Genomic DNA, 25,042 nt, shown 5'->3' on the forward strand with positions numbered 1-25,042 from the left:
CTAGTCCTGCTGATCCCTGTTCGTCTTTGTTCAGTCTCTCTCCTCCTACCCTGGGCCCAGGTATTCTCCCCAGGGCATCCTGAATTCCTTGGAAGCACTTACCATGACTGTAATGAGATGGTGAAATAATCATCTGGGGATTCTTTATTTATGATCCCCCTCACCCCCACCACCCACATCAGACTCGAAAGCTCCATGAGTACAGGCACTTTCTCTGTTTTCATCACTGTCATCTCTAGCAGCCAGACTCACACCTGTCACATAGTAGACACTCAAGAAATGTCTGTAGAATGAATGGATGTGTATAGATGTGTGTCAGTTTGGAGGTGTGGGCCTGTATGTATCTCCTGTAGGTGCAACAGTCCTGAGGGCCCTGGATGGGCAGCTAGTGGTCTCCCTCCTGAGCCTCAGGGCACCCTCTCTGCTCTATCCCCAGACGAGTATTCCCTCGGGGCCTCCCCAATGAGTTTGCCCTGGTGCTGACACTATTGCTGAAGAAACGCACTCACCAGAACACGTGGTATTTGTTCCAAGTGACTGATGAAGATGGGTATCCACAGGTGAGCCCCACTCCCACCCCCGTTGCTCTTAGGGCCTTGAACAGTACCAGTCCAGTCCAATTTCTGTGCCAGTTTGAGATTTCTGGGGCTTCCCCGCTCCATCTCTGTGCCTACCCTCGAGGCCACCCCTATCCCATCAGCATCTATCTCATTCTGTCAGGACGTCCTGCTCTGTGACCCCAGGCAGTGTTTTTTCCCTTTCTGGGGCTCAGTTTCCCCTCCTGTAAAATGAGCTTGAGGGCCCTTAACTTTGCCATGCTATGGCTCTGGGGCTCTGATTCTCTGTCTCGTATCTTCCCTAATTCCACACAGATTTCCCTAGAAGTCAACAGCCAAGAGCAGAGCCTGGAGCTTCGGGCCCGGGGCCAAGATGGCGACTTTGTGTCCTGCATCTTCTCAGTGCCCCAGCTCTTCGACTTGCATTGGCACAAGCTGCAGCTGAGTGTGGCAGAACGCGTGGCCTCTGTACATGTGGACTGTACCTCAGCCTCCTCCCAGCCTCTGGGGCCCCGGCGACCCATGCAGCCTGTGGGTCATGTCTTTCTGGGCTTGGATGCTGAGCAGGGCAAGCCTGTCCCAGTGAGTGCTAAGTCAGGCTCTTGCCTCTACTCCCACTTTCTGGGAGCCTGAGTGAGCTCCCCGGAATCTGTATCTTTCCTTTCCTTGCTCAGAATCTTCTCATGGTTCCCCATTGCCCTCCCGATGAAGCCTAAACATATCAACCTAGCATTCAACGCCTTTCATGATCTGGTCCCTATAAAAGTCTGCTGCATCATCTTCATCTCTCTCCTGGCAGCTCTGCTCTGGTCGATTCCATCCTGGTCATCCATCTCACCTAGTATTTTGCCTTTGCCTATGCTGTTGCCTCCACCTGGCATGCTTTTCCTTGCATACCCATCTGTTGAATATCTGCTGGTCCTTCAAGGCCCAGCTTGAATGAAACCTCCTTTCCCCCGTTCCTCTGAGCCCAAGCTAACATTTCTCCCTCCTCTCCCTCTTTCTTGCACGTACAGTTTTCTTTTGCTTTTGGTGACAGCTATGTTCCTGACGGCCTTGCAGGCCAGACTGGACACTCTCTGAAGTCAAATCCTGGGGCGGAGCCATCTCTGTGCCTCACTGGGGGCCAGGACACAGAGCTAATTGTGAAAATGAAGTGGAACTGATTTGTGTGTCCCCTGCAGTTTGACCTTCAGCAGGCACATATCTACTGTGACCCAGAGCTTGTGCTAGAGGAGGGCTGCTGTGAGATTTTACCGGGAGGGGTGAGTGGCCTGGCCCCAGCACAGTTGGGGGAGGGGGGAGTTGGGGCACTGCCCAGGGGCACAGTGTGCTGGGGATGGGGGACAAGGAAGGAGATGCCTAGAGATCTTAGGATGAGTGGGTATGTGGGGATCTGCTTTCTGTACTGAACCCAGCTTTTCCCCACGCCGGTCAGTGCTCCCCAGAGACTTCCAAGGCCCGCCGGGATACCCAGAGCAATGAGCTCATCGAGATCAATCCACAGACTGAGGGCAAGGTCTACACCCGCTGCTTCTGCCTGGAGGAGCCTCAGAACAGCAAGGTAGGTGGGCAGGACAGGCAGACATGGGCACAAGCAAGCAAAGTAAGACTACCCTCCCCCGACCTGACCAAGGTCTACCGCCAGGGTCAGTTGTGCCTGGTGTAGGAAGGGCACTGGAAGCCCTGCCTATTTGTGTACTGTCCTTATAGGATTTAAGGAGGCAGAGAGACAGCTCACAGGGTGACCATGTACCTGCCTGCCTGTTAGCATTGAGAGTTGTGCCCTTCTAGCTGTGGAACTACCTAGACCCTCACGGATGCCACCCCAGACTGCCTGCCTGTTAGCATTGAGAGTTGTGCCCTTCTAGCTGTGGAACTCCCTAGACCCTCACAGATGCCACCCCAGACCCTTCTGATGAGGGCAGGATGAGGCTTGTACCCCAAAGCAGTTTCTCTAGGACGAGATATGTGGGTTCAGAGGCCAGGCCACACTGCTTCCCTTCGGGCTTGCTCACTCTCCTGGTCCCAGCCCCAGTCAATGCCAGGATGGTTCTCTGCCCAACACCATGGCCAGCTGCCCTGCTCATGTGCAGGTTCTTTAGGGGTGGCAGGGAAGCTCAGTTCCTCCCTTAGCCCCTCCTCTGGCTGGGTAAACTCCCTGCCCACTGGGCATTGTGCCCGGCCTTTGGCTGCAGGAACACAGGGTCTCATTGATTCACCGTCTTGTTTTCTCCGACATCACGTGGGTGGGGAGGAATGGAGGGGGCTCTACGGGGTGCCAGGGGTCTGAGCTGGCTCTTGATGCCCTGGGAGGTACCCGATGTTAGGCTGAGGGGGTACCTGGAGTCCATGCCCCTGTCTGAGTGCTCCTTCCTAGCATAGGCCCCAGAACTACCCTCTCCTCAAGAGTTCCCCCTTACTCTGTCTGCCCAGGTGGATGCCCAGCTGACGGGAAGAATCAACCAGAAGACAGAAAAGGGAACAAAGGTAGAGATGGTGGGGTGGGGGAGGAGGCCCTGGTGCCCTCTGTGTGCCCTTCATGCCCTCTGTAAACCCCTTGTATAAGAGACGCATTCCCATACTCTTTCCACCTGCCCCCACTCCTGGACAAAGCTCTGAGAAGGAAGGATGAATGGGGGCGAGACAGACACAGTAGCCAGCACTATCAAGGGCACCCACTCCTGGTGGTTCTCGGGTAGAGGTGCCTCATCTCCTCCATTCCCTGCCCATCCCCATGCCCTCTCTCTTCCCAGGCCCATCAGGAGACAGCCTCCGATGAGGTAAGCCTCCTATCTAGACTGGAGAAAAAGCTTGATTGAGGAGATGCCAGCATAAACCCTTTGGACAAGGCTTTGGGGCTCTGAAATCTGAGCATGAGGGTGTGGGATGTTAGGCTGAGGAGCTACACAGCTCCCAGGAATACTTGGAGGGCCTGATGCTGGGCCCTGTCTGCCCACTGCCTCTCATTGGGAGGGCAAGGGTTTGGGTCCTGGATGCTTCTACTGAGTTGAGAGCAAATGGCTATGGGCATCATGGGGAGAGCCCAGGCCTTGGCCATGGGACCCTGGATTATGGGCCTCATTCTGCCCTGACGTGCTATGTGATCCAGAGCCCAGTGCTATTCCTCTCCGTGCTTCAGTTACCTCATCTGAGACATAGTTTGGCTCTGGGTGGGTGAGAGTTGAAGAGTGAGGCTTGTTTGATAGAATTCCTATCCTCATGCTCCCTTAGACTCTACCAGGACATATGTGATGTTCTGTGTGCTTGGTGTGTGTGTGGGGAGGCATGACTGGAGAGGGTGGTCCCGGGCTCTCAGAACTAACCTTCAGGCCTGTTCTTCCCTTTCAGTGCCCACCCTGTGTCCATGGTGCCCGGGAAAGCAATGTGAGTGAATAGAGGTTGTGCAGGGTGGGGTGGGAACTGGCTGGGAGTGGGTGTTGCTTAGAAGTTGGCTTGGCAGCTTCCTGGTTATGGACAAGGGGGTCTTTGTGCACTTTCAAACTCCCTCCCTGCCCATCCCCCAGAGCTGGGCTTGACCCCCACCCTCATCCCCACCAACTGAGGGCTGCATGGAAGGAAGCCTCCTGCCCTGTGATCTGGGCAATGTATTGGATCCAGGGTGGAATGGGGATGGGGCGGCGGCCAGCAGGATCAGGACCTTGGTTGCCGATCCCAGCTTTGCACTCCCCACAAGGACTCAGGCCTGCCCTGCTTGAGGGCTTCCCACATCATCTTGGAAGACTAGATAAGGAGAAGGGCTCAGGGTAACACAGCTCAGCACTGGTCCCAAAAACACATGAGGCTTCCCACATCATCTTGGAAGACTAGATAAGGGGAAGGTAACACAGCTCAGCACTGGTCCCAAAAACACATGTCGGCTCAAGGCCTCCCCTCCTATCCCTCTCTAGCTGGCCCTGGCTCAGCCTCCCCCCGGGCGGCCAGAAGGACAAGAGAGAGGGGCTCAGTGCAAGCCCAGCTGGGCACCAGCTGTGTATCTTCCATGGGCAGCATGAGTCACCACTTTACCAAGGCCCGACATTGTGAGTTGACAAGCCACATTGGTCCACAAAGGCACAACACTGACTCCCCTCAGCTCTAAGCCCCCCAACCTTAGGGAAAATCAGAAAGTACCACCTCTACTGCTTGTCCCCCTTTCCAACCAGTCCCCCACCAAATCTGGTTAGGCTGATAGTCCCCAGATGTACATGGGTTACCATGGCAACTGAGCATCCATTATGCTAGCAACTGGGAGAGTGGAGTTAGCCAAAGCCAGGCAGGTTAGAGAAGGTAGGTTAGACTCCTCTGCAAGTTTGACAGCCTTAGGATACAGTCAGCTGGCTAGCCTGGGAGGCAGAGAAGGGACTGAGATTCAGCCTATTGGTCCTGCTGCCATGCTGTGTGATCCTGGCTAAACTGATTGCTCTCTCTGGGCCCTTGGTTATCCCTCCCTCCCTAAGGTATAATGCTCTCTCCTATGTCCCCTCAGGTCACAATTGGTCCCTCTGGCCTCAAGGTGAGTCCTAGATGGCGAACAAGACTATCCTTCCCTCTTGGGTGGTCCCATCACATGCCACAGCATATGACCCTGTGGCTATGTTTATATTGGGGCTACCTGAGCCCAAATGAATGTGGGGTGATTAGGTGTGTGCATGTGTTTGGAGAGTGGGGGTTGGGTATTTATAAGAATGTTAAGAACTACCCTTTTCAGAGGCACTATTTCGGAGGCCCTACTGCACATCAGGCTCTGGGCCACACATGTGCATATCTGTTACCTTACTGAACCCCCTCAAGCATCCTGTGAGCTGAGTACTCTCATTTTACTTCAGAGAAAACCGAGGCCCAGCTAGACTCACATGTATGACAGGTGTGTCAGAGTGATTATGTGTTGGTGAGGCTACATGCATCTCTGGACACATGCTTGCATGTGTGCAGCCCACTGTAGTAGTGTTGAGGGCAAAACCCATACATTTGTGGACCTATCAGGACTGCAGAGCTTGTGAGTGATGGGATAGGCAGCGCATGTGTGCATGTGAAGTTGTGTGCTTGTGTGTGCTTGTAAGTAATTCTTGGGGCCACCTTCATGTGAGTGCTGACAGTGCTCTGTGCTGAGCACTCTACCTGCACATCACACTTTGAGGTAGGTGTTGGCATGAACCTCATTTTATTGATGAAGAAACTGAGGCTCAGAAATCTTATGACTTGCCCTAAGTCACATACTAAAGTGGTGAGATTTGAACTCAGGTAGCCTGACACTCACCCTTGTGGGTTTCTGCCACTCCATATGTGTCCATGTACATGTGTCCATGTGCCCCTGGGCGAGCTGCGTGTGAGTTAGCATGCTTGGGTAGGGGTGTAAGGGAAGAGATACCCTCTGCTAGATATAGCCTTTTGGCTCGGGGGTGGACATGTGGGCATATGGAATCCATGTGCTGTGTGTGTGGTGGAGGTTGGGCCGGGGCTTGGGGTGGGGCTGCACTCATTTGCACACCCATGTGTGATGGATAGATGGAGGGGACCAGACTGAATCTTTCCATGTGCCCCCTCTGGTCCCAGCCTTGGTTTTGATCTCATCCACAGGGAGGGAAAGGTGAGCAGGGCCTGCCTGGCCCATCAGGCCCCAAGGGAGAGAAGGGAGCCCAGGTAAGTGCCTCAGCCATGCCTACTGCGGGACCCTTCCCAGCTGTGCCCTGGGGGTAGGCTAGGATGTGAGCCGTCATAAGATCATATCAGATGGAAACCTGCAGCCTGGCCCAAATGGTGGATGAGGGCCATGGTCTTTCTAGGGGTTAGTGTATGGAAGCCTCTATTTTCTAGGGGCACTTGGGATTGTGAGATTCCTAAGCCTGTCTTTCTCAAAACAGAACCCTACCCCTCATCCCTTGTTTTCTACCCCTAGGGTAAAGATTGTGTCCAAATCTCCCCGGATGCCCCGCTTCAGGTAAGACCTAGAGGGGAGGCCTGCTTTAGGGTCAATATGGGGTCAGCTCTGGGGGCTGTGCCCTTGGCAGCCCGCAGGGTGACCCTGGGCCAACCTAGGGCCCCTCTTAAAATTTTATCTCTATGTTCAGTGTGCAGAAGGCCCAAAGGGCGAGAAGGGGGAGTCAGGAGCCTTGGTGAGTGTGGGAGCAGAGTAGAGTAAGGGCAGTGGGGTCCTGGCCCAGTCTCCGCTTTCTCACCCCTTCTTTTGTCTCCTCATCTCAGGGACCCTCAGGACTACCGGGCTCTACAGGCCAGAAGGTAATGGGCCTGAATTTGGAGGATGGGTGTCAGGGAGGTTTGTGGTCCCTACAGACATGAGGAGAGAGATGTCCAAAGCCTTCCCGGAGGATGGTGTCATTGGGCACAGAGCTGGCAGTACCTCCCAACTCTCCCAGTTACTCCATCATGTCCAAGTTCCCACCAGACCTGGAGGGAAATGCCACAGATCCCAGAGCGAGTAGTCTGGCTGGCTTGGACATTCTTCCTGTTGTCTACCCTCCAGTGATAACTGAAGCCATTTAATCTCAGAGAGACCACGGGTCTAGAAGGGAGTTGTCTCTCCCCAAATGGAGCTGCCCAGGTCCTTCCAGCCCCTTCCCTCAACCCCAGCCACTTTGTCTCTTCCTTCTCCAGGGTCAGAAAGGCGAGAGGGGAGACGGAGGCATCAAAGGCTCTATGGGAAAGCCAGGCCGAGATGTACGGTGCTTGGGTCCATCTCCACCACACCCCTCACATCCCTAAGCACAGGATTTTGGAATGCTGGGATTTAACCATCAGGATCCACTTGATACTCTTATTCAGACAGAACAGAGACCCGGGAGGGGAGGGCTGTGCACAGCAAGGAGGGGGCCCCCTGACTCCCTGCCTAAGAGCCCCTGACATCTAATGCCCTGAGGTCGATATTTGATGACCTTGGGGCACTGGGTGGAGTTTGGCTCTGGGGAGGGGCGGTGGGTCTGTACCTGTTCCACTGGGGGCTGCAGTCCCAGGGAGGTGCCAGGCCTTGGCCATTCTTACATGCCACCCTCCCCCACAACCTGCCCCCAGGGCCGACCAGGAGAGATCTGCATCATAGGGCCCAAAGGGCAGAAGGTGAGTTGCCGATTCTGTGGGGTGGAGAACGGGTGCCAGACTGAGGCAGCTGCTCTCTCACGCCCACGTCATGTCTGACCAGGGAGATCCTGGCTTTGTCGGGCCTGAGGGGCTGGCAGGAGAGCCCGGGCCCCCAGGCCAACCTGGGCCCCCTGGGATAGGACTTCCTGGTACCCCGGTGAGTACCCATCACCCTTCCTGCTGTCCTTTCCTCAGAGACCCTTCTCCTGCCTGGCCAGGGTTTGGGAGATAAGGCCCAGTCTTGGGTCCCAGTCAGGGGAAGGGGCTAGAATAGATTTCTCTGTAATGGACGGCCCCTGGGAATCCTCTATGTGACACTGTTTCTGCCCTCAGGGGGACCCAGGTGGCCCACCAGGCCCTAAGGGAAACAAGGTAAGCACGGGCTGGAGCATGGACACATAGCGGTGCCCCCTGCTTGGTGGGAGGAGGGAGAAGAATGGGGCTGGGGTGCAGCTGGGGTGACGGGAATGGGCAGGGAAGGGGCCAAGCATTTGTCTGAGGAGGCTGGGCTCCACTTAGCCAGGCCCCTTGGTGGGGAGTGTCTCCCCATCCCAGTGCTTGCTAATGTGGGAGGCTCGGCCTGTGTTCCAGGCATGGGAAAGAGCAGGCCTAAGTCTGGCAAGACCAGAGTGGCCTTAGTGGAGGCCCTGGAGGGCCCTCCACTAAGCTTGTTTTAGAGCCTTGTGCCTTGATGAGCAGAAAGCCCCGGAAATTGTCTGTCTGTCTGCGGTGGTTCCTCTGAGGTCGCCCAGATTACTTCCAAACCTGCTACACGAGGGAAGGGGTACACAGAGGCCTTATGTTCTCCCTTCCTTTGCATCCAGAAGGACTTGGGTTAGACACGGAGAAGTACAGGAAGGAAGCGTTTGCCGACCAGACAGACCAAAAGGAGATGGGAGATTTGGCAGATTGTCCTACCATCCAGAGAGGGGACTGGATGGGAAAGGGGTGAATGGGCTGAGGTCACAGCCAGGTGCTTCCCCCTTAACTCTTCTTCTGACCGCAGGGCAGCTCTGGGACACCGGGAAAGGAAGGTCCTGGAGGGAAACCTGTGAGTGACCCCAATTTGGTGGGGGTGGGGGGCTGCTGCCCACCATGCCCAAGTCTGCTCTATCGAGGCCTCCAGAGGTGGGGGGCTAGGTCCTCGGGCCCCCTCTTGGAGCACCAGCCCCTCTGCCCTGGCACTAATGCCCACTGCTTCTCCTACAGGGGAAGCCAGGGGTGCCTGGGCTGAAGGGAGAGAAGGTGAGTCCCCAGCTGGGTTACCCCAGGTTGGGGTGGGAGTAGGAGCCTCACTGGAGGTGATGTTGAGCATCGAGGGCCCTGTGATGAGGGATGCTAGACCCTCCTCAGGGTACCCCCACGCCTTCTCTGTTCCTACAGTGTGCATGTGTGATTACTAAATAGAGAGCCTGACTGCGGAGTCACACGGCTGGGTTCAAATTCCTCCTTGGCTACTCACATGATTTATGACCACGGCAAGCTTCCCTATCTGTAACTGGGACGCAAAGCTTTCTTATGGCTGGTCGTGAGGATGTAGTTTTGTGATGTCCAGGATTCATAAGTTGAATGGATGAGTTAGTTGAACAGAAAGTCTTTCCAGTGTTCCTGCTGTCCACTCTGATGCCGGGGCTAGGGTGCTGGCCCACCCAATGTCTAGAGCTCCTTGTCTTCCCCAGGATCTCAGCGTCACCTTGTCCATTTATGGTCTCTCCCTTCTGCTAGGGTGACCCCTGTGAAGTGTGCCCAACACTGCCCGAAGGGTTCCAGAACTTTGTGGGGCTCCCTGGAAAGCCAGGGCCCAAGGGGGAACCTGGTAATCCTGCACCAGCCAGGGTAAGTGCCCAGGATGGCCACTGAGGGACCCCACAAGAAAATCTGGGGGCATGATCATAGAGAGGAGTTGGGCAGAGGGACTGGGTACTTCTCATGGCCGTAAAGAGATTGTGGGTAGAGTGTCTAGGCACTTATCTTCATGTGTGAAAGCTGAACCATAGAGATTAGGGCTGGGCTAGAAGGCCATCTCAGGTCTCTATGGCAACCTCCCAAGTTTCCTGAGGAGCTGCTAAAATGCCTTTTGGGCAAGCTGGGGTAGAGCCAGCCCTTATAGTGAGCAAGGAAGGCTGTGCCCTCCTCCTGGGATTGGGTGTTGGTTGGGGGTGGTGGAAAGGAGTAGGCAGGGCTGAGTTAGGGTCCTGGCCTAGACTTCCAGCCCCATTCCCTCACAGACCCTTTCTTTTAGGAGGGCCTGGGAGCTGTTGGACAAAAAGGTGATCGGGTATGTATAGAAACTTTCTGGTGGGGTGACTTAGTCTAGTCATTTCCTCCATCCGTTACATGGGTTGATGAGCTCTGGCTCTGGGGTGCTGACTTTGACCCCCCCCTTAGAACACTTGGTTGTTTGAAGTGTTTGTGGTGTGTGACATTGCTATCCTCATATATGGCTAGGAAGTTCAGAGTACCCCAACACACCCAGTCTCAGCCCATAAACCTTTTCTCCCTGCAGGGAGACCCGGGCATCCAAGGCCTCAAAGGAGAGAAGGTAAGGGAACCCCGGTCCCCTGGCCACCGTGCTCTGGCTACTGGGAGCCTTTCTGATCCCTTCTCTTCCTTCTCCAGGGGGAGTCCTGCTTGTCTTGCAGCTCAGCTGTGGCGGCCCAGCATCTTGGGCCTTTTACAGGGGCCAAAGGAGATGTGGGCCCCCCTGGCTTTGGTTTGCCTGGCCTTCCGGTGAGTGACTGCTCCCTCCTAGCCCAGCCCAGTCCAGCCCATCCTTGCTACATGGTGGCCTCTCTGGCTCCGTAGGCCCCGATTCTCAAGATAGAGACCTGGAGGGAGGCCCTAAGGCAGGTGTGTCAGGCCTGCAGCCTGGTTTCTCCTCTTTCCTGCCCTGCCCCAGGTTACTTGCTCCCAGAACTCCCTCTTAGAACCTCCGAATGCCCAGCTGTGTAACAGAAATAACCACCCAGCCACCTGTGGGGCTGTGAGATTTGTAATTCCAAGCTGGCCTTTCTCTTTCTTGGTGGACACTGGGACCCCTGGAGTCTTGGAGGAGTGGGTCTGGGGAGATGCTATGACTGCAACTTGATTGTTTTTCAGGGGAAAGTTGGGGATCCAGGGCCAACAGGGCTGAAAGGAGAGAAGGTGAGACCTGGGTTAGATGTTAGGGACACCAGGGCTTCTTGGCAGGGAGACAGGGGAGAAGCCCTGGGTGGGGAATAGGGACGATATAGACAAGAGATCAAACTGTATATTCATGGTGAAATAGATTCATCAGTGTTTTGCAGACTGGAGTCAAAGAATTTATTTCCAAGAGCCCTCATGTTCTCTAAGAGAATTCCTTAGTGTTATATTTTTAATTTATTGATAATCTAAAGACAATTAAGTACCTTCGAGATGACCTTATAATAAAATAATAATAATAACACTTCTTTACCATTTATTATGTGCCAGGCACTGTTCCAAGTGCTTGTGTATGTATTAACTTGTTTCCTCCTTCCAAAACCTTATGGGGTAAGTACTCCTTTATTCCCATTTTATGAGTGAGGAAACAGAGGCACAGAAAGGCCAAGTAAATTGCCCAAAGTCACATAGGTGTTTGGGTGCCAAAGTAGGATTTGAGTCAAGGAAATGTGGCTCCAGAGACTATAATCTGCACCCCTCGGCTGGGTCCCTTGATTTTAGTGCCTGCGTTAACATTCGATTTATGGTTGCATTGGAGGCAAATCAGAGCATTAAACTTATGATGCAGTGTTATTCAAATGAAGGTTCTACGGATGTACAAGTGTTCAAGTGTGAGAAATACTTAAACAGCTCTCCCAGGCAAATCACCTGTCATTTCTCATGGAGCTTTGTACCCTTGCCCCACACCTGCTTCCTTTTCCGGTCTTCTGAGATGCTATGCACGGAGACCCTGGGGGGGTGGGGGGGGGAGGGCAGAAACAGGCTGGCCACAGACTCCCCTGGGGACCGTGGGTAAATCTCTTTTCCTCTTTGGGCCTTAGTTTCCCCAGCCAGGAAATGAGGGGTAGTCTGGAGTTTCTCAGTGGCTACTTTTGTAGTTTGGGGTTTGGTATTGGCCTGGCACCTATGTACCTCCCCACTTTGACCTCGTGTTCTCTGCTTTGCCCTCAGGGTGATTTTGGAGAGGCAGGGCCAGCTGGCAGTTCGGTAAGTGTGCCTGGGTTGGCAGCAGCTCTGGGAAAAGGACAAGGTATGAGGTGCTGCTCACTGCCGGGGAGGTGACAGGCCTGGAGACAGTGCCCCAGCATGGCCCAGGCAGATGCCGGGCATCACACATGGCTTTTATCATGTAGGGGCCACCAGGGCCAGTTGGACCCGCAGGCATCAAAGGGGAGAAGGTGAGTCTGGGGACATTTCCCACACCACTTCCTAAACACACACTCATTTTGGTCTCCTTTAAACCCTCCAAGGCTGCTCACTGCCCTAAGGTCACAGCTGACATGTTAGCATGGCATTTAAGACCCCTGATTACTTGGCCTCTACCTTCCTTTCTTACCTGTTCTCCTATAATCTCTCCTGAGATATCCCTTGCCCAGCAGAGGTGCCATGTCAGGCATGGCTATAATCCCCAGCTTCCAAGCCTGCCTTGGGTCCCCCAATCCTGTTTCCTTGCTCTGCAGGGAGAGTCTTGTGAACCATGTCCAGCCCTGTCCAAGCCTCAGGATGGGGATAGCCACGTGGTGGCCTTGCCTGGCCCTCCTGGGGAGAAGGGAGAGCCTGGGCCTCCAGGCTTCAGCCTGCCAGGAAAGCAGGTGAGTTTCAGGGCCTCTGGAGAGTGGATGCAGACAGGGCTCAAGAAAGTGGAGGGCCCTCACCTGGGTCTCTTGGGTCCCTGGGCAGTGAGGAGTAGGTGGGAGTGTGTGGAGGGGTTAGTGCCTTTGTCCCCAGAGAGAGCTGGCCTGACAGGCCTCTCTGCGCTTTGTCCTGGTACCAGATAGAGCTGGGTCCAAAGTCCAGCTCTACCTTTCACTAGCTCTTTGACTTGAGGAAGTTCTTTTTCTTTTCTGTGCCTCTGTTTCCTATGCTGTTGTAAAGCCTAGAAGTGGTGCGTGTGAAGTACTTAGCAGCAACACAATAGGTGTTTAGGAAATGTCAGGTCCCACTGTGGTGATTGTTATTATTACTGCTTTACTTATACTAACAAACACTGACAGTGTGCATGATGTGCCATGCACAGCTTCATGTATATTAGCCCATCTAATCTCATAAGAACCCTATGGGGTAGAAGCCTATGCTGTTTTATCATTCCTATTTAACAGATGAGGAAATGGGCCCAGAGAGGTTGAGTAACTTGCTCAGGGTCACACAGGCAGGAATCTGGCTTAAGTCTCTTCTCTTAATCTGTACAATATTCGTTCACTCGGGTGAGAGCAGAAATTTTGGTCCGTTTTGTATACTGTTGTATTCCCTGGAGTCTAACACAGTGCCAGGTACATAGGAGTGTCCAGTATGAGTGAATGGGTGCTGGAAATGCTTTCTCCTCAGGGCAAGGCTGGAGAGCGTGGATTGAAGGGGCAGAAGGTGAGTGAGCTTCGGTGGGCATGGATGGGCATCACTTCCTCCCAGATGCCCTTTCCACCTGCTTTTCCTGCTCATTCTGTGCCCACTCTCTACTCCCCGCCCAACCCCAGGCCCAGCGAAGGGCTCTTGAGTGTCTGCAAGTCCCAGGAGGGCAGCCTGCTCACAGCTGGGTCACTTCTGGCCTCCTTGACCCTCCTCCTTACAGGGCGATGCAGGGAATCCTGGAGATCCTGGAATACCAGGCACCTCAGGGCAGCCAGGACTATCAGGAGAGCCTGGGGTTCGGGGCCCCGTGGGGCCAAAAGGTGAAAAGGTCAGTCAGGCAGGGGGCAATTTGTTACATGAACAAAAAGAAATCAGGCTGAGAGCTAATGAGGGGAAGCACTGCAGGGTCGGGCGTGAGCCTTAGAGGATGCCAGAAGCACTGGGCGGAGGCGCCTCAGCTCTTCCAGGCAGGGGGAAGAGCTGGGAGTGTCCGGGGCCTATTTTGATTTCCCAGGCTGAGGTGGGGGCAGCAGAGGGGCAGAGCTCTCAGAGGGGCACAAAGATCCCCTTTCTGATGCCTCCTCCTGGCCTGGGTGCTCACCCTGGCTCACCAGCTTCTGGCTGTGCCCATCTCTGACTAGGGAGATGGCTGCACTGCCTGCCCCAGCCTGCAGGGGACGTTGACCGACATGGCGGGACTGCCTGGGAAGCCGGGCCCCAAAGGAGATCCAGGCCCTGAGGGTGTGGGCCGGCCTGGTAAACCGGTGAGTTCAGGCTGCCTGCGTGCTAGTCCTTCCCTTCCTGGCCTTTTCTTTCCTCCTTTTCCCCTGTGGGACCTTTGGGCTACCTGTGTCTTTTAGGGCCAGCCTGGTTTCCCAGGAGTTCAAGGGCCCCCAGGACTGAAGGGTGTACAGGTAGGTGTGACTGTGAGGGGCCTGGGCTGCAGGTATGTATGGGTGAGGGAAAGGGTGGAGAGAAACCTGGGTGCAATGGGCCTGGAGTGGGAAATGGAGATCAGCTACAGAGCAGGAAGAGAGTCAAGGCTGAGTTTAAGGAAGAGGGGCTGGGGCCGAGGTCAAGGGTGAATGAGGAATCTCAAGAAAAGGCTTGTCCTTCTGTTTCTTCAGGGAGAGCCTGGGCCTCCGGGAATGAGAGTTCAGGGGCCCCAGGTGAGTCTCCAGCCTTTCTTTTTTCTGCCTGTCCCCCACTGCCCCCAACAACACTTTCCTTAGCCAGCTGCCCACTCCCGTCCACCCCCAAAACCACAGAGCTCTGCCCTCTCCCAAATGTTCAAGGGTACAGCTCTGGGATAGAGTCGTGCAGCAGCCTTGGCCTTGCTTCTGTTGGGGACCTTGGCTTTGACCTCTCTGACCCTCAGGGTCTCCTTGAGGCACTCTTCTGAGTTAGAGGTGTCAGACACACCACCCCAGATTATGTCGGCCAGTGGGGCAGGTTGGCTTGGGAAGTCGTGGCCCAATCTGCCTTTTCTGACTTACAGGGGGAGCCTGGAGCCCAGGGTTTGCCTGGCATTCAGGTATGTCTGCTTTGGGCCTAGAAGAGGCTGGCAGGGTAAGGGGCCGCTCTGGGATAAGGGATAACTAACTGTGTTTTTATCTGCAGGGGCTTCCAGGGCCTCGGGGACCACCTGGCCCTGCTGGAGCGAAGGGTACCAAGGTGAGCCTCTGCCCCCTTGGACACTAGGCCTGCAGGGCTTCAGAGTGCCCTGGCAGTGGCCACAGGGCACATGGGAGCTGAGTAATGCCTATCAGAGGGCTGCCCAAGACCTGGTCTGATGCATCTCCCCTGCTGGATTGTCCCGGCAACCTTTGTAACCTCTCTTCCACAGGGATCTCCAGGGGTGAAAGGAGCCATTGGACCTGTGGGACCTCCTGGTGCCAGTGTTTCTGGGCCTCCGGTGAGAGTCTTTTCTGAGCTCCATGTGGGGGCATTGCTGGGACCAAGGGCATTACTGCTGAGAAGAGAACATGGGGCCAACCCTGCCTATCCCAGCAGCATGGGGGATGGAAGAAGAGAGGCCTCGGCCTGGCCCAGCCTCGGAGAAGGAAGACCCCACTGTTTTGGGGGAGGACCTGAATAATGACAATGCTGACCATTTCTTAAGCTGCAACTGTGCTGAGGCCCTGCGCTAAACTCTAAACAAACAGTGATTCACTTAATCCTCACAATAGCCCTGTAAGGGGACAGCTATTATTGTCCCTATTTCGCAGATAAGGAAACTGAGGGTTGGGGGTGAGGAGGCAGAGCCAGGACTTGAACCCAGGTTTGTCTGACTCAAAGTCCATATGTTGACCATTTTTTAAGCTGCGACTGTGCTGAGGCCCTGCGCTAAACTCTAAACAAACAGTGATTCACTTAATCCTCACAATAGCCCTGTAAGGGGACAGCTATTATTGTCCCTATTTCGCAGATAAGGAAACTGAGGGTTGGGGGTGAGGAGGCAGAGCCAGGACTTGAACCCAGGTTTGTCTGACTCAAAGTCCATATGTTGACACCGCCACCCCCATGTTAAGCCTTAGGGTCATTAGGAGTCATCTAAACTGGTGGTGACCAATGGAGCTACCACTAATGTTGGAAATGTTCCATTCTGTATTGCCCAAGATGGCAGCCACTAGCACATGTGGCTCGTCAAGCACTCGAGATATAGTTAGTGTGACTGAGGAAGTAAATTTTAGATTTTGTTAAATTTTAATTAATTTAAATTTAAATAGCCACACGTGGTTACTGGCTGCCATCCTGGAGAACACAGCCCTCTCATCACCCTCAAATGCCTCTCTTTATTACGGTCCCGCCAACGATTCCCACGCTCTAAAAGATAGGTCTATTGAAAGAATTGCATAGATTAAATAATAATAAATGCATTTCCTCATTTTCATTCATCAAAGACCTGTATAATATAGTTAGCTCCTACTCTATGTGAACCCACAAGAATTTTGTGAGATGACATAATTCTAGCCTAAATCAAAGAAATGCAACCTTTTGCTCTGCCTGGGCCATGCCAGGTTGTGGGCAAATATAGACTTTTTCTTGGGCTTTTGATAATGTTGAAAATAGCCCATATCTGCCCGTATCTTCATTATAGATACCCAGAGAAATTCTAGTTGTAGTTTGGGAGTGGTGGAATGGATTCCTTGGGATGGATTCCTCTCGAGGGTGCCCAGAAGCCCAGAGGGGCCAGGGACTTGGCCAGGTCCATGCACCAGTCTGTATCGCCCAGCAGAGCTGGACACTCAGGGTCTCTGACTGTCCCAGGGAGCCCCAGGATAAAGCAGAGGTAAAGATGAAGGTGGTCCTGGTTCTCAGGGAGCTTCAAGTCCTGGGTGTGAAGGTGATGTGTCCCATAGGAAGGCAGCCATCGGATGCTCCTGTGTGGCAGGCTGGCCCCGCCAGACCTCCTTCCCCCAGGCTGAATCTCATCCAGGAGCCTCCTCGGTCCTGGCCCCACACTCACTAGTTGGTGAAAGGAGAGAGCAGGGGCTCTGGGTCACACAGACCCGGTGGAGTCATGCTGCAGGTCTATTATAAAATTTCTTTCAGCCTCAGTTTTCTCGCCTGTAAAACAGCCCTGTGGGGCTGGAGGTGGGGATTCCATTCAACGTTCTCTGACAGATGCTTGGCCAGGTGTCTGACACCCAGAAAGTGCTCAGAAAATGCCAGTCTTCTACTTCCTCCCCTCTCTCCTTGTCTCCTGTGCTTCAGTCTCCTCCTCTAGAAAGTGGGCACTGGGCGAAGGGCTCCAGGGGAGCCTGGTGCTGCTTCTGTTTGTCCAGTACCCTCCCTGCAGGTGGGCCGATGGCCGGCTGCTGTCTAGCCTCATCCACTGACCCTGGCCTCTCCCACTGCAGGGCGCTGATGGGCGGCAAGGACAGACTGGACTTCCAGGAGCCAGAGGGATGCCAGTGAGTACAGTGTCTCAGGGCAGCAGGAAGTCACAGCGGGCCCTGCCTCTGTATCCTTATTTACTCACCTCCCTGTGTGTCTTCCCTGCAGGGCGAAAAGGGATCTCAGGGAGAGAAGGTAAGTCCCACTACTCTGGGAAAATTAGCAGCCCGTATAGTCCTGCCACCCAAGGGACCCTATATACACAGTAGTGGCCCTGGAACAGAAGATGGGAACTGAGAAGTCATCCTTGTCTCTTTGTCCCCCACCAACTCTGGTTCCTGGGAGCAGAGACCCCAAATGCTCTCCCTACTTTACCTGGTTGCTGGCCCAGGGCTCAACCAAGATTCCCAGAAACCCAGAGAGCAGCCAAGGCCCTTCCTGTGTGTGTGTGTGGGGGGGGGGTGGTGAGGGGCAGGGAGGCAACTGCATTTTCAAATGGGTGCTGAGTCAGAGGACAGGAGCAGGAACTGAGTCACAAAGGGCTGGTGTGAGGGACCAGGAGAGAAGGGCATGGAAGCCAGGCTGGGCTTATGGAAGGAGGGCTGCGACCAGGTCAGGCTGCAGCTGCATTGGAGGCAAGAATACCTTGGCGGCAGCAGACGACGATGAAACTGCAGTGAGAGCAACAGCCGTTGTTCTCTGAGTGCTCCATAGGCTAATCCATTCCAGAGTCATGTGGTCCCTGCATTCGGTATTATTATCCCCACCTTACAGATAAGGATTGAGGTTCAGATAGGTCCAACGGATTGCCCAAGGGCATGATCATAAGAGGCAGATCCTAGATTTAAACCCTGGCCTCTCCAATCCCAAGAGCCCATGCTGCCTCCCAGATACCAGTTTCCGGAAGGTCCTCCATCCTTGCCCGCCTCTGACAAAGGCTCTTGTCTTTTCAGGGTGAACCAGGGGAGTGTTCCTGCCCCTCCCGAGGAGACCCAGTCTTCTCTGGAATGCCGGTAAGTGAAGCTAAGAGCCTGCCCCCCAGCCTGGGGGAGAGGCCCAGCTTCCCGCCATGGCCCAACATGCAAGAGCCCCCCAGGGCTTTGCGCCCCGGCCAGCTGCCTCCCCATGCAGCCCTGCGCTTGGTGTGGACGTTGCCTGTAACCTCTCCCCTTCTTTTGCGACCCCTACTCCCACCCAGGGTGCTCCGGGACTTTGGATGGGCAGCTCCTGGCAGCCGGGCCCGCAGGTGTGTGTCGCTTGTCTCCTCTGTCTCTCTTGTCTGCCAGCGTCCCGTGGCTTGCCCATCTTCATACCTCTGCCCCCAGCGATGGGGCAGAGCTTTCTTCTGGGTCTGATTATTTCTTCTCTTTCTCAGGGTCCCCCAGGTATTCCTGGACCACCAGGCCCCCCTGGAATGCCTGGGCTACAGGTAAAGGGGGAAAAGAGAATGAGAATTTGGGAGGCAGCGTGGTAGGGCATATGGTCTGTGCTGGACCCTGAGTGTGCATCTCCGTGCCCAGCACATACGCCTGCCATTTCTCACGCCTCTGTGCTCCCGCTCCCCAGAGTGGCCCAGAGGACCCACTGACCCTTAGGGCAGGCTGTGTGCACTCCTAGCCCCTTTTCGAGGAACATCGTGTATGCTAGCCCAGGCACCCCACTGACACCCATGCCAGGCTCAGGCCTTGATCAGCTGTCAAGAACCCATATCTGGGTCAGATAAAAAATTTTTTACATCGGCATAGAGCTCCACTGTTTTGGAGCAGCGATTAGTATTTATTCGTGCAACAAATATTTTTGCACATCTGCTATTTTCCGGGCACTGTTTTAGATGCTGGTGACACAGCAGTGGACAGAAATAAAAATCCTTGCCCTCTTGGAGTTTGCATTCTAGTAGGGAAGACAGATGATAAGCAAGATAAGTAGCAAGTAGATAGCAATACGTGCTAAGGAGAAAGATAAAGCAGGGAGTGGGGGATAGAAAATGGGAGGAGGGCGGGGAAGAGAGTTGAGAAGTGACATCTGAACCTTTTCAGAAGATTCGAAAAGGGACATTCGAATCAAGACTTCAAGGAAATGAGGAGTGAGCCTGTGAGGGAGAGTATTCCCGACAGAGACAGCAGCAGGTGCAAAGGCCCAGAGATGGGAATGTGCCTGACGTGTTTGGGGGAAGAGCAGAGAGGCCAGAGATAGTTAGGGGAGCGCAGTAGGAGCTGAGATTGTGATTAGAGTGTGCGTTCGGAGCCAGGTAGCTGACTTCGAATCTAAGCTCTGCTACGCGTTAGCTGTATGATGCTGGGCAAGTTACTTACCCTCCCTGTGTCTCAATTCCTTCATTTGTCAGGTAGAAATAATTATAGCATGTAGCTTATGGCGCTTTTGCTGGTTTTAAAAAAGTCAACGCATGTGAAATGTATAGAATTATGCCTGGCACCGAATGCTTAGAAGGCATTTGCCATCATTACAGTGATAACTACTATCGTTATTTTACATCCATGCCCTCATTCATTGGAGCCTTATGTCAACTCCAGGCGGAAGGTGGTCTCATCTTCAACTCACAGCTGGGCAAACCAAGGCTCTGAGGGGTGAAGAGTCTTGGCTGAGGTCACCTGGCTAGGAGTTGGTGGCGCTGGACTGGGCTTCCCAGTACATAGCACTTTCTTCTCCCCTGCACTGCCTTTTAGGACAGTTCCCCAGTGGTTTGCACACCAGGCCACATTTTCCGGAGCTCCTTAGGAGACACAGACCGTAGCCAGGCTCCCAGCTCCTGAAAGAGTAATTCTTACCTGAAGAAGCAGAGCAGAATCACATGGAAGCTTTTTATACACTGCATACTCCTCACTGCCCTGGTGATTTTGTAATTTTACACACACATGTGTACGCGCGCGCGCGCACACACACACACACACACACACACACACATTGCTGATGGCAGCCTCCACTGAGAGCACAGCTTTCTCTGTCTTGTCCAGAGGCAGAAGTAGAGCCAATTCTGGATCCCCCATGGGCCAGCTGCACATTTACCAAATGTCCGGGCTTCCTGCTACACTGCCAGGACACAGGAATCTGTCTGCAGGGGGCTTGCAGTTTGCTTGGGGGAAGCATGGCAGTTATTTTAAAGTGATCCATTAACAAGCTCACGCTGGTAGAGTGTGAACCCTGCCAAGACATGCTGGGGGAATGAGGATGAAAAGCGTGACTGCTGAGTCTGGTCCCAGGCACCAGAGTCTTCCTCCAGTGCCAATGCTGCAGACCAAGCTGAGGCTGCCACTAACTGGCACCTGCCCCGTGCCAGGCAGGGTGCAGGTCCTACTTGCCAGATTGTTTCCTGTAGTCCTTTCAAGAAAGGGAGGGCCCAGCAGCTGCCCTCTTCAGGTACAGAAACGGGTTCAGAGATAGACAGCACTTACTGCTCCAAGGCCACTGCTTGGTTATCTCGTGTAATCCTCACCTGTTTCACAGAAGAAACTGAGGCTCAGAGGCTAGGTAGCAGGTAGAGAGTGAGTAGCGGACTAGATAGCTTTTCACCTCTACAGTAGAACCAAAGGTGGGTCATTTAGTTCTGGGAGGGCAGGAAAAGAAAATCACAAAGAGTCAGTCTTGAAACTAACACACAGGCAACAGAGTGGTGTAGGGTTTGAACAATGATTTAGGGAATAATTATAATGAACAAGTTCAAGGTGTTTTCCCTTTCCCAAGGCACTGTTCTAAGCACTTTACACTGTTAACCAATTTAGGATGCAGAATGAGCAAGGCTGGGTGACGTGTGTGGCAGTGCAGGAGGGGCCAGGGAGGCTGACGTGGGGTCTGACACAGTCCCGGTCGAGCCAGGCCTGAAATAGGGTGGGCTGGGCAGGGAGAATGGCATGTTCTGTTGCTGGGAGCTGGGACTTGAAGGGAGGCCAACACTCAGAGCAGGCCAAGGAGATCCCACGCAGGCAGAGCTGGGTGGGCAGCGGTGCATTCACCTAACACATATTTAATGCATGCCTCCTCCATGTTGGACACTGGGGATTTAAAAGAGAATATACTCCTTGCCTCCGTGGAGTATTTAATATGCAAATATGCACTGTGAATCTGCAAGGGGAACAAGGAGTCTGGACGTCAAGTATTTCATGGGCATCCTGCATGCCGGGCTCTGTACTAAGCTCCTTACAGCCATGGTCTCCTTTAAGCCTCACCATAAACTATCCCTGTTTTATGGATAAGGAAATGGAGGCACAGAGATTATTTTTTCCCCTAAGTAACCTGCCAAAAGTTATACAGATAGTTGAGATTTGCACCTAGCTAGGTCTGACTTCTAAGCCTCCTCTGTGCTGTGTATATGAATGTTCTGGGGAGTTTCTTTTGAGAAATGATGCTGAAATAGTGGTTAAGAAAGGAGTTGAAGCTGTGCTTTGCTTGTCCTGTGACCTTGGCAGTTGCTCGCCCTCTCTGAATTCTTTTTTTAAGATGGAGATAACACCTAGCTCGCCAATAGAATTGTGATGATTCAGTGAGGAAATATAGCAAAAGGACTTAGCACAGAAAGAAACAATAGTTACTTACTATATAGAAAACCCTCTGTCTAATGCTGACCTTTCCGTAACATGTGGGGAAAAAACTCCCTGTTGGACTGGTTTTGGGGGGTCACGCCTCTGGGCTTCCTCAACTTTACATACAAATGGTCTGGAGATTTTGAGCTAAGAATATGGGCTCTCAGCTCTACAGGATGAAGGGAAGAGGCAGTGGGGAAGGTGGGGATGCAACAGGGTGCCCTGTGGGCTAGGGAAGGGCGTCTACCCACTCGCCTGTCTTCCTGGCTGCAGGGAGTGCCTGGAAACAACGGCTTGCCAGGACAGCCCGGGCTAACTGCGGAACTGGTAGGTGCCGGCCAGGACTCACTGTGTAGCCCCCTTCCCAGGAAGGAGCCTGCCAGGCCAGCTCCCTGAGCCACAGTAGGGGTCCCTCCAGTCTCCCTCTTCTGAAGCTGGGAGAAGCCTGGATGGCATGCGACTTCCCCAGGCTCCACTTGATGCCATAAGTCTCCAGCCTTCCTGTCTGTCTCTTGCAGGGATCCTTACCGATTGAACAACACCTCCTTCAGGTAAGAGGGTGAGAGGGTAAGCGGGAGGGAGTAGGGACTGGCAAAGGTGGCGCTGCACAGAGATTGCTGCAGACGGAGCTGTTTGTGGGCAGTGTGCGCTCCAAGCATGGCTCCGAGGGCCCAGAGTGGTGCCCAGCTTGTAACAGACCCTCGTCGGTATCTGCTGCATGAGTGTTTGAAGGAATCCTGAGGAGGTACCCCCGTGGTGGATGTGGTTGACAGTTCCAACCCCAGAGCCCTCTGCTAGTGAGGCCCACCCATACCCTCGTCACACTAGGGCAGAGCCCAGCAGCTTCTAGAGTGGAGTGGGGAGGGCGAAAGTGCAGTTGTGGGATCATCAGATCTGCTGCCAAGGTTATGTTCAATGATAATCCTGGATGGGGGCTTGGGAGCAGGCTTTGGCTCTCCTCTGGTTAATCCAGAAAGAATCTAGGAGGATACAGGATTGGAGAAGCAATTCAAATGGTGCAAGGGGACTTGGGGCCTGGTAAGAGAGTTGGCCTGTGCCAGGGCCTGCAGACAATGTCAAGATCACACCCAAGGGCTGTGGCTTGGTCTGACCTCCCAAGTTGTGCAGAGATTCCTCTTGGGGACCAAGGGCGACAAAACCCTTCTTTGCTCAGTCACCTCTGGAGATGAGACCTGAACTCTTCTGTCCTCCAGCTCAACGTCCTCAGGGGTCTCTCCTACACCACCTTGGCCACCAGAGCCCCCCTGTCCTGGCCACGCCTTTCTAGCACTGGCTAGTCGATACCATGGACATCTCACCACCCCAGCAGGTCCTGGTCAGGACAGAACATAGGGAGTGCCCGCCCTGCCCCTGCTCTGGACGGCAGATGTCTCCAGAAGCAGCCCGAGGTCAGGTTAACCTCCTGGCAGCAGTTATGTGTTAGGTCACAGTGGGGCTGTGGCAGTGAACCCCCAGTGTTCTCCCCTAGGCTTCCGGCAGTCTGGGGTTCCCCCAGGTCCCACCCCTGAGTGAATGACTGCGTAGCTTCACCTGCAGGATTTACCATTTCTCCGTGTAACATTCCATCTGATGCCTTCTTCATCAAGTGCTCTGCAGAGGGCCCTAAGCAGGAATTAAATAATGTCTGGAGAAGGGGTCAGATGACGTCCCAGGGGTGCTGACCAGGAGTCCCAGCTACCACATGCACCCACAGCCCGGAGCAAGCCTATGCCTGTGGACAGAGCGCCAGCTCTGGCCTCAGCAGACCAGAGTTTATCTAGTCCAGCTCTCCCTTACCTTAGACGAGCCACGCTGTCTCTCTGAGTGTTGGCTTTCTCATCTCCGCCATGCTTATAAGATGACCTCCCTTATTGCGCTGTCAGGGTTGAGTGTGACAATGTGCAAAGGCCTATTACGATGGCTGGCACATGGGTGCAGAGTAAATGACAGCCATCATCATTGGGCTTTGCAGTGAACAGTGAAGATGGGGGAGAGGCTCCTGCCCGGGGGTCCGTGGACTCTGCGCTGGGCCATGCGTAGACTCCAGGGCATCTCTCCAGTCCTCTGAAATTATAGTCCAGTTTTCACCAGTCGGTTTTATTTTTCTGGAAAGAGGACTCATAGCTTCTGTCAAATTCTCAGAGGGCTCTGTGACCCAGAGAGGTTAAAACCCCCAGGTAAGAGAGAAAGACTTTCTTGTCGGGAAGACCGTCAGGCCCAGCAAACTCGGAGTCTGTGACAGTCGGGATCTGCTGGGGAAGAGGGCAGGCTCCGCCCCTGAGGGTGCCTGCAAAAGGCCTGGCTGCTCCTGCAGCTGCTTCCTTTGCTCCCTTGGGCGGCAAAGCTGGTGTTTGGAGCCGGCCTTTTCAGCCCAAATCCTTGTGGCGTGTCCTCGCAGTGGGTGCAAGGTGCAGGAACAGCAGGGACAGATGGTCCCTCTGCGGGCCCCTCCGCCTCCTCCCACACGCCTGTCTGGAAAGTTGCTTTGGCTTGGCCCCACCAGAGCTTCCTTCTGGAGGAAACTTGAAGTCAGTGTTGGGATTGGGTCCCCTGAGGATGGAGCAAAGCTGCTGCAGGGATGTGGCTGGGGAGAAGGGAGAGCGTGGGCGGAGGACTGCCCAGGCTGAGTGCCCTGGCGGAATTCAGAGGGGAATTCTCCCATCTGGCCCATCCTGGCCTCAGACCCACGCCGCACTGCCTGTCCCTTTCCCTCCTCAGAGCCTCTGCGGGGACTGTGTCCAGGGGCAGAGAGCCCACCCAGCGGCCTTCCTGCAGAAAGGAGAGAAGGGAGACCAGGGCATCCCCGGCGTGCCAGGCCTTGACAGCTGTGCCCGGGTAGGGGGCTGGGCTTAGGGGTGGCCTTGGTGCAGGGAGAGCTTCCGGCAGCCTCACCTGACAGCCTCTCTTGTCCTCCGCAGTGCTTCGCGGAGCGGGAGCGCCCCAGAGCTGAGGAGGCCCGGGTGAGGGGGCCCTTGCCTTCTCTTCGCCCCCTGCCTTGAGCCCCACAGGGAGGGACCCTGACAGTTCACCCCCACCATCTCCATCCATCCACTCCAGGGAGACAACAGCGAGGGAGAGCCAGGCTGTGCTGGAAGCCCCGGCCTGCCCGGTCCTCCAGGACAGCCAGGCCAGAGAGGAGAAGAGGTAAGACCAGGGGCTGGGCCCCAACCTTGGCAGGGCCCTGAGATGGCTGTCTCTACTAAGTGGCCCTTAGTTCCCGAGGACAGTTTAATTCCTGCCAAATGTCTTCTCGGGCCCTTAGTGGCTCCCCGTCACTTGGGAGTCCTTCAGGGGCCTCCGAGGCCTTAGGTCAGCTGGCACCCCTTCCTGCTCTGACCTCACCTGCTCCCCTTACACACTGGCCTCTTTGGTGCTCTTGGTCCACGGGACACACTCCCTCTCCTGGCCTAGCTGCTTCCTCTGCCTGCAGCTCTCTTCTCTGGGGTTTGCTCCGTCACCCTTTCAGCCCTTTGCTCAAATATCACC

At 54.4% G+C, this 25,042-nt stretch overlaps 1 protein-coding gene across 1 annotated transcript in view; it reads left to right on the forward strand.

The window, feature by feature from the left end:
- The window catches only part of COL16A1 (collagen type XVI alpha 1 chain), a 49,077-nt gene that overhangs the window by 3,875 nt on the left and 20,160 nt on the right, over window positions 1-25,042 (forward strand). The window contains 44 exon segments of the mRNA XM_025041456.1: window positions 437-560; window positions 873-1,139; window positions 1,742-1,822; window positions 1,996-2,121; window positions 2,994-3,047; window positions 3,314-3,340; window positions 3,909-3,944; window positions 5,047-5,073; window positions 6,138-6,200; window positions 6,457-6,498; window positions 6,629-6,673; window positions 6,762-6,797; window positions 7,173-7,235; window positions 7,587-7,631; window positions 7,714-7,809; window positions 7,986-8,024; window positions 8,659-8,703; window positions 8,862-8,897; window positions 9,378-9,488; window positions 9,895-9,930; window positions 10,159-10,194; window positions 10,272-10,382; window positions 10,752-10,796; window positions 11,787-11,822; window positions 11,969-12,013; window positions 12,296-12,427; window positions 13,161-13,196; window positions 13,402-13,509; window positions 13,823-13,945; window positions 14,042-14,095; window positions 14,309-14,350; window positions 14,680-14,715; window positions 14,802-14,855; window positions 15,028-15,096; window positions 17,045-17,098; window positions 17,190-17,216; window positions 17,975-18,034; window positions 18,220-18,267; window positions 18,397-18,450; window positions 21,830-21,883; window positions 22,075-22,107; window positions 24,275-24,391; window positions 24,475-24,516; window positions 24,614-24,700. Of these exon segments, the coding sequence (XP_024897224.1) occupies window positions 437-560; window positions 873-1,139; window positions 1,742-1,822; window positions 1,996-2,121; window positions 2,994-3,047; window positions 3,314-3,340; window positions 3,909-3,944; window positions 5,047-5,073; window positions 6,138-6,200; window positions 6,457-6,498; window positions 6,629-6,673; window positions 6,762-6,797; window positions 7,173-7,235; window positions 7,587-7,631; window positions 7,714-7,809; window positions 7,986-8,024; window positions 8,659-8,703; window positions 8,862-8,897; window positions 9,378-9,488; window positions 9,895-9,930; window positions 10,159-10,194; window positions 10,272-10,382; window positions 10,752-10,796; window positions 11,787-11,822; window positions 11,969-12,013; window positions 12,296-12,427; window positions 13,161-13,196; window positions 13,402-13,509; window positions 13,823-13,945; window positions 14,042-14,095; window positions 14,309-14,350; window positions 14,680-14,715; window positions 14,802-14,855; window positions 15,028-15,096; window positions 17,045-17,098; window positions 17,190-17,216; window positions 17,975-18,034; window positions 18,220-18,267; window positions 18,397-18,450; window positions 21,830-21,883; window positions 22,075-22,107; window positions 24,275-24,391; window positions 24,475-24,516; window positions 24,614-24,700 (2,902 nt within the window).

This window comes from Pteropus alecto, unplaced genomic scaffold (assembly GCF_000325575.1).
Source record: "Pteropus alecto unplaced genomic scaffold, ASM32557v1 scaffold39, whole genome shotgun sequence".
Classification (NCBI taxonomy): Eukaryota; Metazoa; Chordata; class Mammalia; order Chiroptera; family Pteropodidae; genus Pteropus; species Pteropus alecto.